Below are 18,239 nucleotides of genomic sequence, written 5' to 3'. Positions count from 1 at the left end.
CAATGAGGAGCGTAAAAGATTACCAACACATGGATTTTAAAAGTTGGGTTGGAGAGACAAGAGAAGCACAAAGGATCAAAAGCAGCATAAACCAAAACAAACACAAGGAGGGAAGGAGAGAAAAAACACCGCAAAGGAACATTCTGAACGTGAAAAATCTATCAGCTTGTACCAGCAACAGAAAACACCCGCGGGTGGTTTGCATTCTGCACAAGCTGTATTTTATCGAGAGAAAACCAAGTGCAATTGCCTTCACATTGTGCTTCACCTCTAAAGCTTTTCTCCTTTGCTCACAGGATGTTAGTTGTTATTTAGATTGCACCAACAGCGGCACCACCATCACGGGACCCCTGACAACTGTGTCTGGACAAGGGAGCGCGTTAGAAAGGTGTTACTGGCATTAAACTTTATTTTCTGTTATGCACATGTAGCACATTTGAGCTTTCAAAAAAGGCCGTTCCCTGCCTGCTTTGCACCATTTTGTTTTAAAAGGTGTGTTTAACCAGGTCTGTGGCACTCGCACTAACAGGCTGGGAAAGGGAATGGGCAAAACCAGGTGCTGTCAAATCTAAAAAAAAAAAATTCGGTACTGCATCTGCTCCCCCTTCCTCCCTAAAAATGACACGAAGAGCAGAGCCTGAAGATTAACTAGATGGGGCTGAATGGAAGCAATTTCACAGTTGCAGACTTTATGAAATTAAATCAGGGGCACGTTGCATGCAGCAACCCGTCTGAGTGCCCTGGTACTGTGCAGGCAGACGGCTGTCCTCCCAGCTACCTAGGATTCAGCTGTGATTTCTACAGTTACAAAAACACATTAAACTTTGATTCACATCTAGAAATGAAATAATTTAACGTGTTCCCTTTCAAAAGACGCATTTTGTAAGACATTATACTCTCAGTTTAAGGTTTATTTCCAACCGCATAAGCCAAAATAATCAAATATACAATTGCTGATAGCAAACCCAGAAGGCAGATGATCTCAGAGTTTATCTAAACCAGCACTGCTGCTGGTGAGCTGATCGCTGTGATCCAGAAGCCAAGCAGCACCGGACCCAGCCGCATTTGCAGGCAGCCATGGCCAGAAGTCAGTTCTGCTTAGGGTATCGCCTGCCAGCAGGCAGACACTGAGGCTCTCTTCAAATGAGTACAGTTCCATCTTCGCTCTCTTGGAAGCAAGGCAGAGCACAGCAGGAACGTAAAGCTGTCCTTGACTTTTTTCTGCAGAACAGTGACTGGTCTTGCATTACGACAGGTTACACTGCTGTAAGCGCAGTGCTCACACATCTGAGCTCTTTCTGCCAAGGCATCCTGCCCCAAAGTAATTCTAAGTAATTCTGGTTTCAAATGATCCACTTATTAAAATAGTATTAAACCAGCCTTAAAGGAAAGGCTTTTTTTTTTTTTTGGTGTAACTGACAGCCTGTGGCCACATTTAAACCTTCTTTAATCTTTACTTTTTCTTGGTCAATCTGAAGGCAAAATGCTACATTATCCCAGTTACTGCTGACGCTAAAAGTGCCACTACATCCGCCAGCCCTCCCAGTTAATGAATGGCACAATTTGTCCTGCCTTAGCGCAGGCAAGCCAAGACTCTCACCTGCTCGCGGCTCTATCGTCTTGTTGGAACCTGCATCCATAAAGAAAAACCGTCCACCACCAAAGTCTTCAGTGTAGTCCGAGAGATAGAGCAGAGAAGTGTAGTCAAAAGAGCCGTAAGTTACCTAGGAGGAAGGCAACATTTCCAGACGTTACCAGATTCTACTCACCTCCGCAGAGCACAAATAAGTCCGTAGATGGATCTGATGGGTTTTCCCAATTTTACTCTTTCCATGTATTTAATAAAGGGGGTCTCTGAAAGCAGTCACCAAAACCGGGTGATAAGCAGCAAGTCAAATTTCTATAGCTCCTTATCAACAACTCAACCAGAAAAATGCAGGCATTTCCCTTCAGCCTGACACTTCGCACAGTTAGTGGCTCTTTTTGAGCACCTTTACCCAAACAAGGCAAACACGGCTAATATTTAATGGAAGATGCTCCTAATTATGTTTGTATGATACTTCTTTAAAGGTTATTATTAGAATTACAACTCATTGTCAGAATTAGCCAGCCACATTCTGCAGCGTGGCAGCCCGGCGTCCGAGGGACGCGTGTTTACACGTAACTATGCAGTTGCAGCACTATGCAACAGCCCTGCAGTTCCCGAGGCAGACGTGGCGAACAGCATCCTCTGCTTTCCACTGCAGAAAACACAAACATCTATTCACTTCCCAGCAGCACAGGTCTAGCGTGGCATCTCAGAGTAAAGGGTCAAAACTGCTCTGCTCCTGTCAGCCTTTCCTTATCTCTTTGTGCAGCCCTGACAGCTACTTCCACTGTTCTGTCCATCGGTAGTATGTGCTTCGCAGACAACACAAGACACCAAAGTGCCCAAACTGAAAAATGTCTGAATTACAAAGGGCTGTAGGTGAGCTGAGGTAACAGGTTTGAGCAGACAGACACAAGAATAAACTTCCTTGGATTTCAAGGATGATGCCATCCTAAGACAGAAGTAAGATCTTTTGATGTATTTCATTAAGTTCCAACAACACGAGGGGAAGAAGAGTGTGAAGTCTGCTAGAACAGGTAACAGTTGCTATCAGTGACAGCCTCAACAGACAGAGGAGAGAGGGCTGCTAGAACGGTTGGGGAGATGAAGAGCATATCGTGGGAGACTAGAAGGTTTGGCTTGTTCACCTTAGAGAAAGAAAGGCTGAGAAGGAATATGACTGCTGCCTGTAAATACACGGGGATGGGAGGAGGTGGAACTGGGAGAAGAAGAAAACAAAAAATAGCTCCAATAGAAGAATTCAAGCAAAACAAACCAAAACTGGTCTTATGGTGAAGCCCGACAATTCTGTGAAGGATGGCAGGACCCTTGCCCAGGCAGAGGACTGCTGAAATCTTCAAGTCCCACTTCCCTTCTGTTAGAGAATGTTATGAGCCTATACTGCTGCGGGAGCTGAGCACACGACAGCAATTCCGTTATAAATCAGCCATTTGAAAGACTCAGTTCGAAACAAATTTCATCCAAGATGAAACTCCACATCTTAAGCCAACATTCTCTATTTGATTTAGACACTTATAAATTCAACAAGATTAAATGAGTCATTTGGGTGACTTCAGGGTTTCCGTTCCTATGTAACTAGAAACCAAATAAATTTTAGGGAGAGAAACAAAGTCTCACACAGCCACAATAGATCTGTGCTGCTCCACTGTACAGTTAAAACCTTCCAGACCAGGGATATTTAGATTGAGAAATGTAATTGCAATAGACTCAACAATACAGGGGAAAAGGCAAGAGGGATATTCTTATGCTCCAAGAATCCTACACCTCTGAACCAACAGTGGCAGACCCATTTTTCAAAGGCTTTTTTCTGGAGAAAGGTTGGGAAAAAAAAAAGTCCTGAAGTCTTCTAGGAGCAACCTTCACCAATTATGCAGAAATACTGAAGTGATTTGTTCCGTTCCAAGGGGGAAGCATAAATAATGCCAACACAAAAGCATTCAACAAACTATCAAAAGATTTGACATACTGTTTTACTGATCTTTCTTCAGCTCCCTAGTACTCACCCTCGTCTTGCAGGCCACGTAAGAATACTGCTGCTCTTATCTGGGAAGTATTTCCTACCTCGGATCAACAGCCATGCATTTTTTTTTCCCTTGCTTTCAACTGCAGTCTGGAAGTGGTAAGTGAAACTTAGTTTGCTGGAGAAATTAAAATAACACAAACTGACTGCACTGCAGTCAACCTGTGAAGCGACACAACTTGTCTGTCCTATTTAGCCTCCTCTGGAATATCTTCTGACCTACCGACCTTCTGGCTGAATTCAGTGCCCTGCACAGCCTGGACACTTCGATGGTCGGAATGCTTTAGCTTTCCCCAGCTTACTGCAGGAGTCAGCTGCTGCCACAGACAAGCTACAGGTTCAACTCCCAGTGACACCCAAACAATATTTCTCTCAGAAAATACCTTGGAATTTAGCGTAAGTCACACTTCTGTGTTTTACAGGAGGTATGCTATTTGGGGGGGGTGGGAGGGGACAAGGGGCAAGTTCTACACTGTTATGAACAAAGCCAGTGAGCTGGTGTATCTGCTCCCTGAACAGACAGCCTGCAAGATCAACAAACCATGGACAAGCAGGCGGATAAAACCAACCAAACATGCCACCTGCTGCCCACCACGTGCAGGCACCGTCAGGATGCCGTAACAGAGAAGCAGCCTCTATGAAGGCCACAAACTCTCTTCATGGAAACAGATTTGCTTCTATATGACAAAATAATTTGTTTGATAGGAGAGATTTCAATGGAAACAGTTGTAAGGTATCCCACCACCTCACTCATTTACCAACGCAAGATGCATGCAGCAAAGAGTAAAGAGAACATCAGCAAGCCTAACGCTAGTGCAAGCACAAGTCTTCCTATAGGAACAAATCCAAGAGTCTGATATTCTAAAAGAAAAAAGTGGAGAATACAGTCACCAGCTACTGACATGCAGTGCTTTCTCTTCCTTTCTAGAAGTCAAATTTCATTCTCTGAACCCAGCAATTCTTGCCCTCACACAAGCAGAATCACTAGCTGATTTGGTGTCCCTTGGAAAGAAGTGCAACATGGGATGGATTTCTTACAAACCCCATTTCTAGCATTTATCAAAAGGCTCAGATCAACTAACAGTGACCGAGTGACCACTTGGAACCAGCTCCTGCTAGACCTGGCTGGAATAGTGACACCCTAACTGCAAAAGCAGGCTTGAGGAAACTAAAACACTTTGTAGGGGCAGGTCAATTTACTCAGGGTTTCTGACAGAGATTCCTGAGTAGTCGTTCGCACAACGTATTAATTCTAGCAGAATTAAATTACAGAAAAAGGAATGTATTGGCCCATGTTTCTAAAACTCACCCTTCCATTCAGTTCAATCCCCAAAGGATTTTTTCAAGCACCAGTTTTCAAACATGTTTGACTGATTGTTTAATGCAAAATGACTTCAAAGTGATCTAATAATAACAGGAAACGTTTGCAGCCCATCTCAGCCTCCTGCTTACCTTGTCAACGTGTGGGTGCCAGTATTCATCGTGAGTTGTCTTGGCTTCTGTGTTGTTTATTCTTGAGAAGAATGTTGGCTTAGTCAGGTACATGGAGGCAGAGCTGATACCAAACGCCTGAGCAATCCTTTGTTGAATTCTCTGTCTCACATCACTGCAAAGATCACGACACCACACAGCAGCTAAGTGCCACACCTCTCTCCTGCTCCTACACTCTTCTTCATTCACTGTTACTGCTCCTTCAGAGCTAAACCTCTTCCTCAGCTAGTAAATCATGGGGAACATACACCCATACTCTCATTTGGCCTTAAATAAAGGAGATCTACTACATCAAAAAAGAGACATCCCTCTTGTGTTTCGGTTTAGGGTTTGTGTTTTGTTTAATTCTCAGAACATCAAGAAAAAGAAAGTATTTGTCTCCTGTGGCCTAGGTTTTAAAATTCCTTAGTGTAAACAGTCTGTTTTCCACAAAATTTCCATGCATATCTCACTGCTTATTAACTACTGAAAATACTAAAATTTCAATTATATATTTTTAATCCAAAGCAGGTAACTAGGAAGTTGCATATTCATGAAGAGTTGCCTCTGAAGCACCTTCAACTCTTCTTACGCTAACTTTAAACTAACCAGTGAAGATCTCAGGCGTCATGAAACTAGGTATTGGTAGCATAACCATATTTTCTTCAGAAATGAATGCAAGGTGTCTTTCCCAACTATTTGCAAAGATTCCAGCAAACCATTTCTACCTTGGCTAGTCCTGTGCTTGAGAGACGGGAAAAAAAAAAAAAAAAAAAAAGAAGGTTTTTTTAACATTTTGAACAAACCATTTCTACCTTGGCTAGTCCTGTGCTTGAGAGACGGGAAAAAAAAAAAAAAAAAAAAAAAATCAGGATTTTTTAAGATTTTGAAGATAGAAGACTAATAATCACACCTGGGTTACTATACAGAACCGCTTACAGAGCAGCATCCATCCCTCAGGACAGGTATTGCTGCATGCTGGGCTAGAACAGAGCCATCTAGAACAGCCAGCTTAGCTCAGCCAGCGGCACTTCAAAAGAGAAGAGATTTGTGATTAACGAGGAATAGTGCTAGCAAATCCCACCAGCAACACATACAGCTGTATTTAACTGCGGAAATTCAAAAACCAGCAAAGAATGCAATAACACGATGAGAATAAATGAAAACACTGGGGTTTCTTTTCAGATGTAATCCCTATGCTTAAAATATTTATATTGTTTTCTCTTACTTTTAACACATTCTTAGCTATTGTCTTGGTCTTCCTTTTCTTCCTCAGTGCTTCAAAAGCAGCACACAAACCAGCTCCTCTGAGTGCACACAGTTCAAGCTGTGCGTGGCATTACATTAGTAGTTAGTTCTACACCTTTTCTGCATCAAACTTTTCTCCATTTTCAACAATTTTAAATACTTTCACTAAACAAATTTGAAATACATTAAAATTGTCACTGATTTAAGGACAGTGCCAGGAGCACTCAAAACTCTGCAGAACCACGCAAGTCCTCCAGCCCCCTTGTCAGCATCTCCACGCTGCTCCCAGGGAAAAGAACCACCAGCAGCAGCAGCCGCCACAGCGATGCTCTTCTACGGGCTGAAAGCTTTAACAGAAACCACACCTGCAGAATGAACACAGGATGGGAGCACTGCTCCCTCTGCTCATTCTGTGTCTCTGCCTTAATCAGCTGCAAGATTTTTGGGGAGAAAAAAAAAAATCTTCACTGGTACCATTTTCTGCTGAAGCCACAACCCTTAAACCAAGCATTCAGATTTAAAGGCCTCTCTTCTGGATAAAGATGCATCTATTATGTGAAACAAGAGGAACTGCTGTAATATGCTTGGCAGATGGTGGTTAAAGCATCGCCCTAGGAACCACAATTGATACTGAAGCAACGTCATTTTGACAGAGCCCGTTTAGAAACCAGCCCTCTGACTCAGAATGCCTACTCACATTTGGTTTTGTTGCAATCAGTAATGCTCAGACATGAATTACATTAAGTTATTTCTCTCAAGAGTGTTATTTTTAAACTGGCCTTGGTAAGTAAGGGAAAGTAATGAAGCTAAATGCTCCCAAGAATTGCATAAAATCATTCACTAAGGACATAAGGCACTACAGGACATGGTAAGGCACCGCCATTAATATGAACAGAAGCATTTAACAATAGTGTTAGAGTCCTGTCCAGCAGGCCAAAACACCCCCTGCACTGGCACAAAATTCCAGTGGAATACTGATATTCCCTAGCAGCTGCCCCATCTCACCACCGTGAGCCAAATTCAACTGTGTGTCCAAATCCAACGGACAATCTGTTCCCAAACCGCACTCTACAAAAACCACAGTTATGTTTTGTGGTTCATTCAGCAGTTATCGAAAATCGTTACCGATACAATGCAAAATCCTCTTCAGTGAGGATGTCTTGAATTTTGTCCCCAAAGTACCTGAAAAATTAAAGAACAGTCTAAAAGACGAGTTCCTGAATCAGCTGAGTAACAGCAAAGTGCATTCTCTCCCCCATCTGTGCTTTACCCACTCTCAGAAAGTGAAAATGCAAGAAGCCCTATAAACCACGATGCTCCAGAAGCACTGCCAAAAGATTAAATTATCAAGATGCAGCAACTGGTAATGGAATTCCCCACACGTGAAAAAAAGTCCCCTCCCACGTCATGAAATAAGCACACAGATTCAAGTTTTCGAAAGTTCAGACTACTTGATCTCTTCCATAGCCGACAAACTAGACTTTAAACTGGGAAAAAACACTGCTATTTACTGGTGCAAGAACAACTCGGGAATAAAGGTAACGGTAGCTTTCAAAGAGCCCACTTCAACAAAAGATCAATTTTCAAGCCACAAAAGCTCTTTAACTGGTCATGGAAACCATGGTGACTCTAACCAGCTTCTGCAGTTCATCATTTCTAACCCCAGCCCCACAAGGCTCGAGAAACGTGAACCAACAACGAGCACTGAAGTGGAGGAGAACACGAGGCAGCAGCCCCAGCCCCGTTTTACCTGTAGAGATTAACAAAATGCTTCCCCAGTGACAGAGCTCCAGAGTGCAAGTCCAAAATGGATGCCTGGGAGAGGAAACAAAAAAGTAGGAAAATGAGCATGAAAAGGTTTTATCATTATTTAACTACGACCTTTAATAACTGTCCCAAGCCGGCTCTCACTTTTCACAGCCTCCAAGGAAAAATACTAGTTTCTAGCATTTAGGTTCACAGCCCTAAGGCTTACTTTACAACTACAGATCTCCCTCAATTTGCTGTACAGATGCACAAAGTATTAAGATGCTATGAAAAAAGCAGAGGGCTGTTCCTCCTGAGACTTAAATCTGACATACAGAACTGCCAGTCTTCCTCCACGGGCTGAGGGTAAGACGCTGTGTTCCTGGATCCCTTCTTGAAGGCATTTCCCTTCCACACAAAGATGACTAATTTTCCAATATTTGTGAAGCACTCAAATTGCAGCACTAATATTTATCTTGCCCAGCATTTGTTATTAAAACTTCTCCTTCACCATGAGTTCCTGTATGCTTCTCATATTTAATACGGACATAAAAGTCTGTTTAAAAGGACAATTATAATTCTAAGGCTTACTAGAGCCAAACTCTTTTCCTCAATTTCTAAACCACTGTAAAAGAAAACCAAAGAGTGAAGAGTTTTTACATATGAAAATTTAATCCATTTCTTCATCTGATTCAAGCCAAATACTTCTGCTGAGCTCCAGACCAAGCTGAAAAGATTAGTATTCGGATTTGCCAGCAGAGAAAGTTGCTCCTCAGGACTCCAAATTATTTCTCTAAATCAAATAAAGTACACTTTTGTATGTCCCTCGCTGTCCACAAAACACTGGTTTGTTTTGCATCAGTGAAACCGTATTTTAAAATAAAAAAACCCTGCTTAATAATAGTCTTATTTTTATCCTGGAAATACCAAGTAGCAGCAGTTAATTAACCCAACCAGCACCAGAGCAATGACATCTGACATACAATATCCGGGCAACGGCACTTATCTTGGAATTTGCCATTTCTTGATGCACCACGTACCATTCACATTATTCTAACAAACCCAAACAGTAACAACAGCTCTAGGCGAGCTGCTGGGAAAGAATGATAACTCCCATCGGACCAGCAGGAGCAGTTTCTGGGCACGCCTAGAACAGCACTGCCTGAAGCCACCTTGTGTCTTCAGCAGACGGGCTGGTGAACGAGCAGCAGCAAATCACGTCCCCAGAGACGTCAGAGCTGCAGCACCAGGCTAGCAACACAGCTTCGTGGTCACCCCTGGCCTTAAAGGGCTTTCTCCCTCCTCCTCCAGACCCTCTTGGAGGAAGACACCCATGACAATCTCTCAGCAAAAGAAAATTGCTGCAGGGCTCAATTGCTCTGAGCTTCAGAGCTGAATCAGGGGGACTCCACTGAAGTCTCCTTTTAAAAGGGATAGGAACAACCTTCTTTTAATAAACCTACCCAAATAATTTTTTATTTAGCCTTTTAAGAAATAAAGTAACAAGATATTCAGCTAGACATAGCATGAGCTTTTCAGACTTCCCCTTGCCAGAGTTCTCCAAAAGCTTCAGAGGACTGTTATGGAAACGAGTAATCTCACAGTCATGCAAGAGCAGTTCTTGTAATAGCTTTACTCAAGCTGCAGAAGCAAAATATTTTCATTTACTGGTTTCTGGTTGTGTACAATAATCTAAGTGACAGCTAGAAAAACTAAAATGGCTCCACTGTAGCTTCAAAAATATGCTTATGATCTTGCTAAAGTAGATTATAAGGAAAAGCAGCAGGACACATCTGAAAAGACCAGTTTCATTTAAAGACAAATTGCCTTTCAATGAGCTCTCCAAACACACATGTTTCTTCTCACTTCTCAAGCTCCCAATGACTGCAGCTGGAAAGATCCAAAATAACTAACTGAATAAAAGACGCACCCAAGACCTGCAGGTATTCATAGCTGAAAAGGTCAGAGCTACTATATAAAGCCTAGAAAAGCCTGATGAAGAAGATTGAAAAGGGAACCTGAGAAGGAAAGAACATTCCCCAGAGCTGTTTCAGACAAACGCAGACAGGGACTCGATGACACACGACCACAGAGCTATTTGTTTAACAGCTACCTCAGAAAGAAACTGAAACACATTTATTTGGCCTCTGCCACTTCAGACCGTTGAACATTTTCAGCATCATTTCCTACACGGAGGATAATACCTTGGGGGAAGCCTGTGTCAACAGCATTCCTTTGAGTCCAGCTATCTGACCCGGACCAGCCCGCAATCCAATCAGTGTTCCTGGGTTGAAAGCTCTACAAAGTTCATCTATAGACAGCAGGAACACCGCAAACGCACGTACCCACACACCTATTTCCGAGAGGTTAACAGAACTACCCCAACATCCTGGTTTACAGAACTTCTCTAGAAAGAAAATTGAACTTCCATTAAAAAAAAAAAACACCACCACAAATACACATTCTTTTGGACATTCGGTATTGTTAATCCCACATTCTCCATCCTCTCACTGCTAAAAGGATTCCAAAAGAACATGCAAGTAACTACCGCTCCTCAGCACGGGGCAAAAAGGGCCAACCTCCCCAGCTGGCAGGCTGCATAGAAGGAAGAAATTCTGCATCGATTTGAGCCCCAAAAATCCATCTCTAATCTTGCCTTGGCAGTAAAAGAATGTAGAAGGTAACAGGACATAGCTCACCCCTCCATCAGATCCTCCCAAGGACAGTCCCCTCTCTGCGATTCTGCGAGCAAAACAATAAACTCGGATGAGAACTGAAGTCTGGTTATTTTGTCCTTTAGCGTCACTGTTTACAACACGTAACTCTTCAGTACGTTGGTATTTGATGCATCAGACACAGTTCGATTGAGTTAATAGAAGCCGAACCTTACAGCCTGTCACGGAAATGAAGTCTCGTTTGCAGGACTCTGAGCTTGTAGCCCCCTTCCCCAAATACCCGAAACACCCCCAAAAACATAGTTCAAATACATTCTGGCTAAGTAAGACTAAACATACACACACACACACGCCCCCCCAGATCTTGATTCTTGGGGGCAGCACAAATAAACCTGTACAGTGAGGAAACCTCTATTGGAATCAGGAGCCCAGCTGAACCTGAGGTGACCGTGTGGCCGGCAGCTGCACGTCGCTTCGAGCACTGCGGTGACACTCCCCTCCGACACGATTAGCGAGTGCAGCTCTCGCTCAGAGAGCTGATAACTTCTCGAACCACATAATTTGACAGTGGCCCCTACAATTTGATTAAAACTCACCAGGCAGTGTTCACAGAGGACCACAGGGTCAGCCCTAGCTCATCATTACCCGGAAAACGGACTCAGCTGAAAGGAGGCTTCAGCTGTCTTCTTCTGTTTTTAAAGGCCAAATGGAACCAAAGGCAAGTGAAAATACTTTAAAACTTACTATATTCATTTCCCTCTGCATCACTCACGCCCACAGAGCCAGGTAGACTATGAAAGAGAACTGCCTCCACTACAGCAAAAAATGGGAGGTGGTGTTGGTTTTTTTTAAAAAAAAGAAAGAGCCTGTTTAAGCCAACTTAACCCATCCTCCTTCAGCTAATGAGCTTTGTGTGATGCCTTAAACACTGGCACACTGTCAATAAATTAAGTGCTTGTAAAAGTTAAGAGCTAAAAGAAAAATTACCTACGGATTCTCTTAGCTTCTTCCCGTGTGATGACTGTATCGGTCACACCTCTTCCACACTTCCTAGGAGTGCACCCTGCAACACAAAGAGCGCCTTTAAAAACAAAGTACTGTGCCTATTAATCTGAACATAATTCTTAGAAACCCTAAGTTTGATGCAAGTTTTTATTAGTTTGTTATAAACTTTGGGATTAAAATTTGGAAGAGCAATTCCAACTGTAACCGTAGAGTCAGGAGAATTAAAGCAACATATTTCATATTTGTTCACACACATACACCCTTGCCCCTCCCCAAACACGAGTCAAAAGGAAGAAACCCCACTCTGTATGGGGTGTCTACACAAATATACCCTGAAGGGCACCTTTTTATATAAGATATGGCACAAAAGTGCCTTGAAGCACACAGCTTAGATGTGTAGGATAGAAAAATCTCTTAAAACTCATTGCTAAAAAAAAAAAAAAAATCTAACATTACATTTTAAAAGCTCATAGAAAAACGCCAGCAGTAAGAGTTCCAGGTGAGGAATATATGAAATTAGAAGTCTTCAGGCAAGAAGACATAAGATCAACTCTGAGCCACCAGAGACTCTGGGATGTCACACTTGGCACTAGTGGAGAAGATCCACGTGTCACGTCAAGCCACAGAAAGGCTGGAATGAGCATTTCTGACACCTGCCAACAGACGTGCAGTTGCAGAACTAAGCTTCTCTTCAAGCTTTCTCCTCAAGGATTATTTGCTCATTAGAACACAAGAGAGGGGGCGAAAACCCCTGGAAATAAATCAGCCAATTGACCCATGTGAGTCAAAAGCATCGGTCTGCTCTGATGCAGAGCAGCTGAAGCTAACAGCGACCACAGACAGAAAGGGACCTTTCGCCAGAGCAGGAGTGCTCTGTGGGAATTCCCACTCCATCTCACTGGGTACTCCCCGACACAGCCTCCAATTACACCAGCTCTTCAGGAAGGAGAGGCCACGAGGAAGATGTGTGGGTGAGCAGGCTGAGTGCTGACAGCAACATACCAAATCACACACCCTGGCTCCTTGCTTGGGAGGAGGAAAATCCCTTCTTTGACACGTTTAAATTGAAGTCAAAGGCACCCACACCAAGCAGACTGTTTAGACACAGATCAAGGTTTGGAGACCCACTGGATTACACCCCCGATATCTCATTGCGCTCCCTGACTACCCAGCTACAACTCACTGAAGTCAGCAGAGGACTGAGATTCCAGGAAGCACACATGAAGTTATTTGAGGAAACCAGCAGAGATAATGCTGGAGATTAGTCTTAAGCATCCATTCATCAACACCAGCAGAGAAACCAGCACTGTGAGAAGAACGAACAAGAACCAGAAACCAGCTCACTGTTCTCCTCTTGACTCTCTCCTCAGAGCTAAAGTACTGAGTAGAATCAAAACCTGCCATTCACCAGCAACCATAGTGCCTCGACACGAAAAATACACCAAACCAAAGATTAGAACGTTCTGGCAGCAACCCGAAGGTGCTTTGCATATTAAGGAACAACACTTTGCAATAGGGCACTGGCCCCAAAAGTACAGAATTCAAACCAACAAAAACCCACAAGGGCCTTACAGGCAGAAAGTTGTTCTAAGTCACAAATTTGGGAGGAGAGGGAGTGGGGAGAGGAAGCTTCTGTGCTGCGTTTCAGGCACATTGTGAATATCCCCTGCAACCAGAAAGGCTAGGCACGGTTTTTTGAGGAATGCCAGAATTTCCACAACCTCAGACCTGAAACCAACAACGTGCAAGTTAAACACCGCAGATCTTGCGGCAAAAAGCCAGCACTGGAAATGCTGTGTTCCTTTGGAGCACCCGGCCCAGTGGTTCTGAAAAGCAACAGGTAGCAGCCAGCAAATGCTGCAAACTGTTTCTTGTCTCCCCTAACAAAGACACACCCGTTTTAAGATCTGTTCCTCAAAGGCTCCATCACACACCCAACAGTGGCAGATTATCGTCAGTTATTCACTTTTGGATGCCAGGCTGAAGAGCATCTCCGAAGCCAGCTGACAGGGATGAGACATCTCTGCCTCCGGGCTAGCAAATACTCACCCAAGGAGTGAGACAGATGGCGGGGGCAGTAACGGCTTCCAGCACCAATCCTAAACTCAGATGATGTAAAAAAAACCAGCCAAAGAGGAACCAGTTTGGGTTCCCAGAACTGCAAAAGCCTTACCAAACATTTTATTAGTAACCATAAGATCCGTTCAAAGATTTGCAGAACAATAATCATCAAATCACGTCACATATACTCCACACTGCATCCAATGTCCTGTTGGGCATGAAGATGTCAATAACATTATGAAAACACAAGTTTGGATATTGACAACACACTTTTTTTATAGTCCCACAAGAAAAAAAAACAAACAAACAAAAAACCCATCCTGAGATTAGAAAAGGCTGAATTAACAGGCTGCTAGAAAAATGAGATTAAGGAATTCAGAGAAAGCTGCGCACAGAAAAACAAGGAAGCTCACTTGGCTAATAGGGACAGGAAAAGAGGAATTACTTTCCTTCTGCTGTTTAAAAGGTCTCTTTAATGTTTGAAAGGCAAAGAAAAAGTCTTAAGAGAGGATGTTCAAGGAGAGAAGAGGTAGAAAAGTATAAATTCAAAGGATAATTCCAATACTCCAGGAAAAACCTGTCTAGATAGAATGTCCTCATATGACATTCTACAACAAGGACACTAGCAAAGACTTCTCATTTCAGAAGAGACTCTGCAGTTCTATTTCCAGCTGTCTGAGGTCCCAGATGAAGAACTGGAAGCAGGAAGTGGTCTGAAGGCAACAGCAGCAGCTTTTCCAAACTGAGAAGAAAAACAAGAAAAGATAGTCCAGCATAAAGGGAGTCAGGTACCAACAGTAAGACACAAACACTGGATGAACGCTAAGGAAAAAATCAGAACAGGCTGTTTGAAAACAATTTTAGCATTAAGAAATGTGTCATCTCTCTCTAAGAGACCACTGTGCACAGAAGCGTTACAGCACTCTTGGAGAATCCGCGCTCCGGAGAAATTCACTTTGGTCTTACCAAGCACCCAGCAGCTTCCACAAATGTGCGCCTAGCAGACACAAAATCATTCACTCGTCTAACGAGGTGCTCGGCTTTGGATCTTAAGAGCTGTATTTTTTTGATCAAGGTAAAGGAGGAACACACCAAAATATGCAAGACCACAAGCACTCCCTGTGGCTCCTGCTCTTATTCAAGTGCACAGAAAGCCAAGGTAACCTGGGGTACACATGCCTAAACTCCGGCTTTGTCTTCCAGTCTTGATGTAGTCTCTGGAAAAGCATCTTATAGCTGTCTCCTGGGCAGCGGTCACGGGTGCTTTGTACACTGACACAGCGTGTCGACACACAGAAGCAGCTACGCAGGAGTTTCAGACACACGAGTAGCCACGGTTGTTTGAAGTAGTTAACCGTGTCTCAGGACAGCAGAAACAGCCACGATCTGGCGGCAGAGTTCAGAACACGGATGAGACTGTGCTCACAGAATGCCCTGTCTCCTGCAAATGCAATAGGTGAAGCGCTTGGCCTCTGAAGAATAACACATTTTATTTCTGCGTGAAGCCTGGTTACCAGCAGGGAGTGTGTGCCGATAAACCCCCTGCTCTGCGGCACCAGCTGCCCTGTCCTGTGAAGCAAGCTAAATGCTCCGTGGCACTAGTTCGGTTTGAAGCAGGGACAGGTGCATAAATAAAAAGCTCATCTTAGCTGCGGAAACCTCACCGCTGAGCAGACACCAAGTGACGAGAGGAATGTGCCTCCTCCCGACAGAGCCGGCAGCTGAGGGTGTCACCCAGAGTAAAGGCAGAGAAGGAAAAGCTACTGAGTGACAGAAACCTGTTTCCCAAGTGCCTGGAGCTCCGGCACTGAACGCCTTTGGCGGAGAACCACAATCCACGTTTACTGCCTCCCTAAGGTACGGGTGAGCCCGGAGCAGGAGCTGGGCCGTGCCGGGACAGCAGGGCTGCGCAGCTCACCACCACCCTCCCGTGGGCAGTGAGCGGGAGACAGCGGAAAAACCAGCGAAGATCATCATCACGACACGGCTTCAATGAACCACTTAAAGGGTCTGCACACTTCTAATACCACCGATCCCTTCCTGAAGCATAACACTGGGGAACACATGTCAAAACACCTGCTAAAACCCCCAAATCAAGCACACAAGAAGCAGCAGCAAGCAAACATCTCACCAGTAAGCTGGAAAACAGCCTGACACAAGAGGCCGCCCCTCTGTGCCTCCTGGGCTGACGCCAGCCACATTAAGCCTTCTCACACAAAGCCAAGAAGGTCACACCTCACCCTGCAGCCAGATCTGCAGGACTTGCTCCCCACGACATCGCAAGGAGAGAGAGCACGTTCAATCCTCCTCACAGGCAGCGACAGCCAGACAATCCTGCCTTCCCTACAGCAGAAAGAACTACTGATGAGGCCGTCAAGTCCTCAGCTCAGAAAATTCCTCTTGCAAACCAGAGGGGAGAAATAAGGTTTTGTTGGTTTGGGGTTTCTCTTGATAAGCAAAAGCCCCAGTAGCAGCCAGCAGACAGTCTGAGCCACAGTTCAGTCACAGCTATCACACCTGTGTCCACACCGGCCGCAGCTGTCTCCGCCCTTGGCACTGCTGAATAAAGCCAGTAACTCCTTACAGCAGCTAAGACAAGTTAGACCAGAATGTGTGTTTTCACATGCTCAGTTGAACCTCTCCACCGAGGAAGTCTCCTTGCTGGTAGCTTCCTGACAGCAGCTTTCTTGGCCTCAGTAGCATTTGGGATGAATCCTCCAAGAGAGGTGCTGCAGTAGCAGCTCCGAGGAAAAGCTGCCTGACCACAGACCACACAAGCTCTTGTTTTATGTTACAAGCCTTTAAACCAACAGCCCCAGGACCAGCCTCCTGCGGAGGGCAGGGGAAATGACCTCCACAGCCAGGCTGCAGTCTGATGATCGCCTTCTACCAGAATCAGTACCGGAAGAACGTTGGAGATCACAGAATCACAGAGCAGCCCATGTTGAAAGGGACCTTGAAAGATCCCCTGGTCCAGCCTTTCACAGGAAAAGGAGCCTGGTTGAGATTATCAAGCACCATCACATCAATCATATCACATTTCAATCACATCTTGAAAACCTCCAACCATAGGGGCTCTACTGCATCCTTGGGGAGGTCGTTCCAGTGATTGACCGTTCCCTCCGTAAAAAAATTTTCTCACATCAAGATGAAACCTTGCCCAGTGCAACTTGTACCTGTTGCCCCTTGTCTTCTCCACATGGCTCCTTGTAATGGGAGAGCTTCCATCCTCTCTACGGCTGCCCTCTAGGCACTGGAATACCGTGATGAGCCTTCTCTTCCCCAGGAGAGGAGCCTGAACTCCTTCAGCCTTTCCTCACAGGCCAGGTTCTCCTGTCCTTTCATCACTCTTGTCCTCCCTCAGCTCCAAGCAGCTTCTTCCAGTCTCCACAATGCCTCCAGCTTTGTGCCAGCAAGTGTTTTATCAGCCACACAACGAACCAGATAAGACGAATGATTTATCTAGAAACTAACTCCGACATACTATTTTTTTAGATGCAATAGCTTATCAGTCAACACATAACTAGACATACAGGTAGGCTGACAACAAGCAAGAGCAGAGCTCTGCTCTGCAGCAGCACCAGCTCAAAATGTTCGTCCAGAAACACTCTGCAAATCTGTAAAAGAACATCAGCGCAGCTTATCCGGCAAACTGCCATTTTCTCACTGCTCTTCACCACAGAAGGTGAAAAACTTCCATTCCTCTAGAAGCTCCATCATCAACACTCCAAAGAAGTAAGTGCCAGGGGACATACGTACCAGTTTGGCAGAAAACAGATTCAGCTGAAAGACACAAAGACAGAAACGCTTTGCGGGCAGCGTCAAAAGCTGCCTGCACACACCCATCTCAAATGAGGCGTATCAGAAGCTGGTGCCTGTGCCACTGCCGCACGCCAGCAGCACAGACAGCATTCTAAACCGGTTCCACTCCACACCCTGTACGGTGTTTGCCAGTAACAAACGCACACAGCAATCAACAGAGTAGGAAAAGACACTAGAAACAGACTTAGCACAAGGTTTATTTCACGCAGCCCGAGCAAAGCGGTTTCAGAAGAGAATTCCTACGCAGGGAGGACAGAAGAACCTCACAGACACAACAGCTTCTGGGCTGGCCAGGAAGCGCAAACACCTGGAGATGTAAACAATACCTGCAAGACTGTTTGCTAGGAATGCTGGAGTGTTGCGGCGCCCAGTTCGACAGACCTGGTGTGGCCCTGCGAAGGTACTTCACGCTCCCGCAGACAACCCCATCCCAGTACCTTCGAATCTCTGGTGGCTGTTGTAGTCCTCCGAGCAGGGGATCTCAATGAACTTGTCCCGCAGGTCCTCGCTGCGATGAGCTAGCACATCCGTGACCTCCTCCTCGGCGCGCAGGTAGGTCCAGCTCAGGGGGCCACCGACAGCA

The 18,239-nt window shown here is 44.7% G+C and overlaps 1 protein-coding gene across 1 annotated transcript; it reads right to left on the bottom strand.

The window, feature by feature from the left end:
* Positions 1-1,600: 1,600 nt before the first annotated feature.
* On the bottom strand, positions 1,601-18,235 carry OGFOD3 (2-oxoglutarate and iron-dependent oxygenase domain containing 3; the record flags this gene model as incomplete). Its single annotated transcript, XM_010133482.1, has 7 exons — positions 1,601-1,724; positions 5,082-5,235; positions 7,473-7,529; positions 8,098-8,162; positions 10,793-10,835; positions 11,756-11,831; positions 18,094-18,235. Coding segments are annotated over 7 exons (661 nt in total), but the record flags the coding sequence as incomplete, so codon positions are not given.
* Positions 18,236-18,239: the final 4 nt, after the last annotated feature.

Source organism: Buceros rhinoceros, unplaced genomic scaffold (assembly GCF_000710305.1).
Source record: "Buceros rhinoceros silvestris isolate BGI_N320 unplaced genomic scaffold, ASM71030v1 scaffold29103, whole genome shotgun sequence".
NCBI classification, from domain to species: Eukaryota; Metazoa; Chordata; class Aves; order Bucerotiformes; family Bucerotidae; genus Buceros; species Buceros rhinoceros.
This window is presented reverse-complemented; position numbering and strand designations above follow the sequence as displayed.